Source organism: Alligator sinensis, unplaced genomic scaffold (assembly GCF_000455745.1).
Source record: "Alligator sinensis unplaced genomic scaffold, ASM45574v1 scaffold850_1, whole genome shotgun sequence".
NCBI lineage: Eukaryota > Metazoa > Chordata > Crocodylia > Alligatoridae > Alligator > Alligator sinensis.
Window position 1 is genome coordinate 162354 of NW_005842742.1, and position 692 is coordinate 163045.

Below are 692 nucleotides of genomic sequence, written 5' to 3' on the forward strand. Positions count from 1 at the left end.
ATCCCAGGTGTCTCGGAGGGAGTCCTAGCCCCCTGTCCTGAATCGGGGAGAACCCAGGTGTCCGAGCTTCTAGTCTGTGCCCGGCCCCTTCCCTCCCCCAACCTCACTGCCCTCCCAGAACAGAGCAAGAACCCAGACATCCAGGTGCCTCTTAAAGAGATCCCCCCCACCCCCGGAAAAACTCACCTGGATTGGCCAAACGGCTGCTGGTGGGTCCTAGCACCTGGTAGGGATCTGGGGGGAAGGGAGGGGGTCACTGTCAGGAGCATGTAGATGCTGCCCTTCCCTACCATGGAACCCAGACATACCCCCCCGACAGGTGCCACCAGTTGCCCAGCCCCCTCCCCACTTGGTGGCTTGGGTGGGGGGGGGTGTCACCCACCTGGGACGATGTGGGTGGTCTCCACTTGGATGGGGGGTGGTGAGTCTGGGGGGGCAGAAGGAAGGCACCGATGGATGGGACGGAAAGACCCCAGCCCCTCCTGCCCTTACCTCCCAGGTTTGGTCCCTCCCGTCCCAGGGTGCCTGGCATCTACCCCGTTACCTCTAGGGCTGGTTCCGGTCCAGCTGCTCTCCACGCTGTCATCATAGGTGGGTTCTGGGGCAGGGGGATTGAGTGTGTTAGCCCCTCTCTGCCACCCCCCCCAGCGGGGGAGCCCAGGAGTCATGTGCCCCCCCCCCTGCACTCACCT

The 692-nt window shown here is 64.2% G+C and overlaps 1 protein-coding gene across 1 annotated transcript in view; it reads right to left on the reverse strand.

Moving 5' to 3' along the window:
• LOC112552050 (retroviral integration site protein Fli-1 homolog) overlaps window positions 1-675 on the reverse strand; it is a 1305-nt gene extending 630 nt beyond the window's left edge. Inside the window, exons 1-3 of the mRNA XM_025216453.1 lie at window positions 545-675; window positions 383-427; window positions 187-234 (exon numbers count right to left, since the gene is read on the reverse strand). Coding sequence (XP_025072238.1) covers window positions 187-234; window positions 383-427; window positions 545-668 — 217 coding nt within the window. The 5' untranslated portion in view covers window positions 669-675. The remainder of the gene's footprint in view (window positions 1-186; window positions 235-382; window positions 428-544) is intronic.
• Between the last annotated feature and the right edge of the window lie 17 nt (window positions 676-692).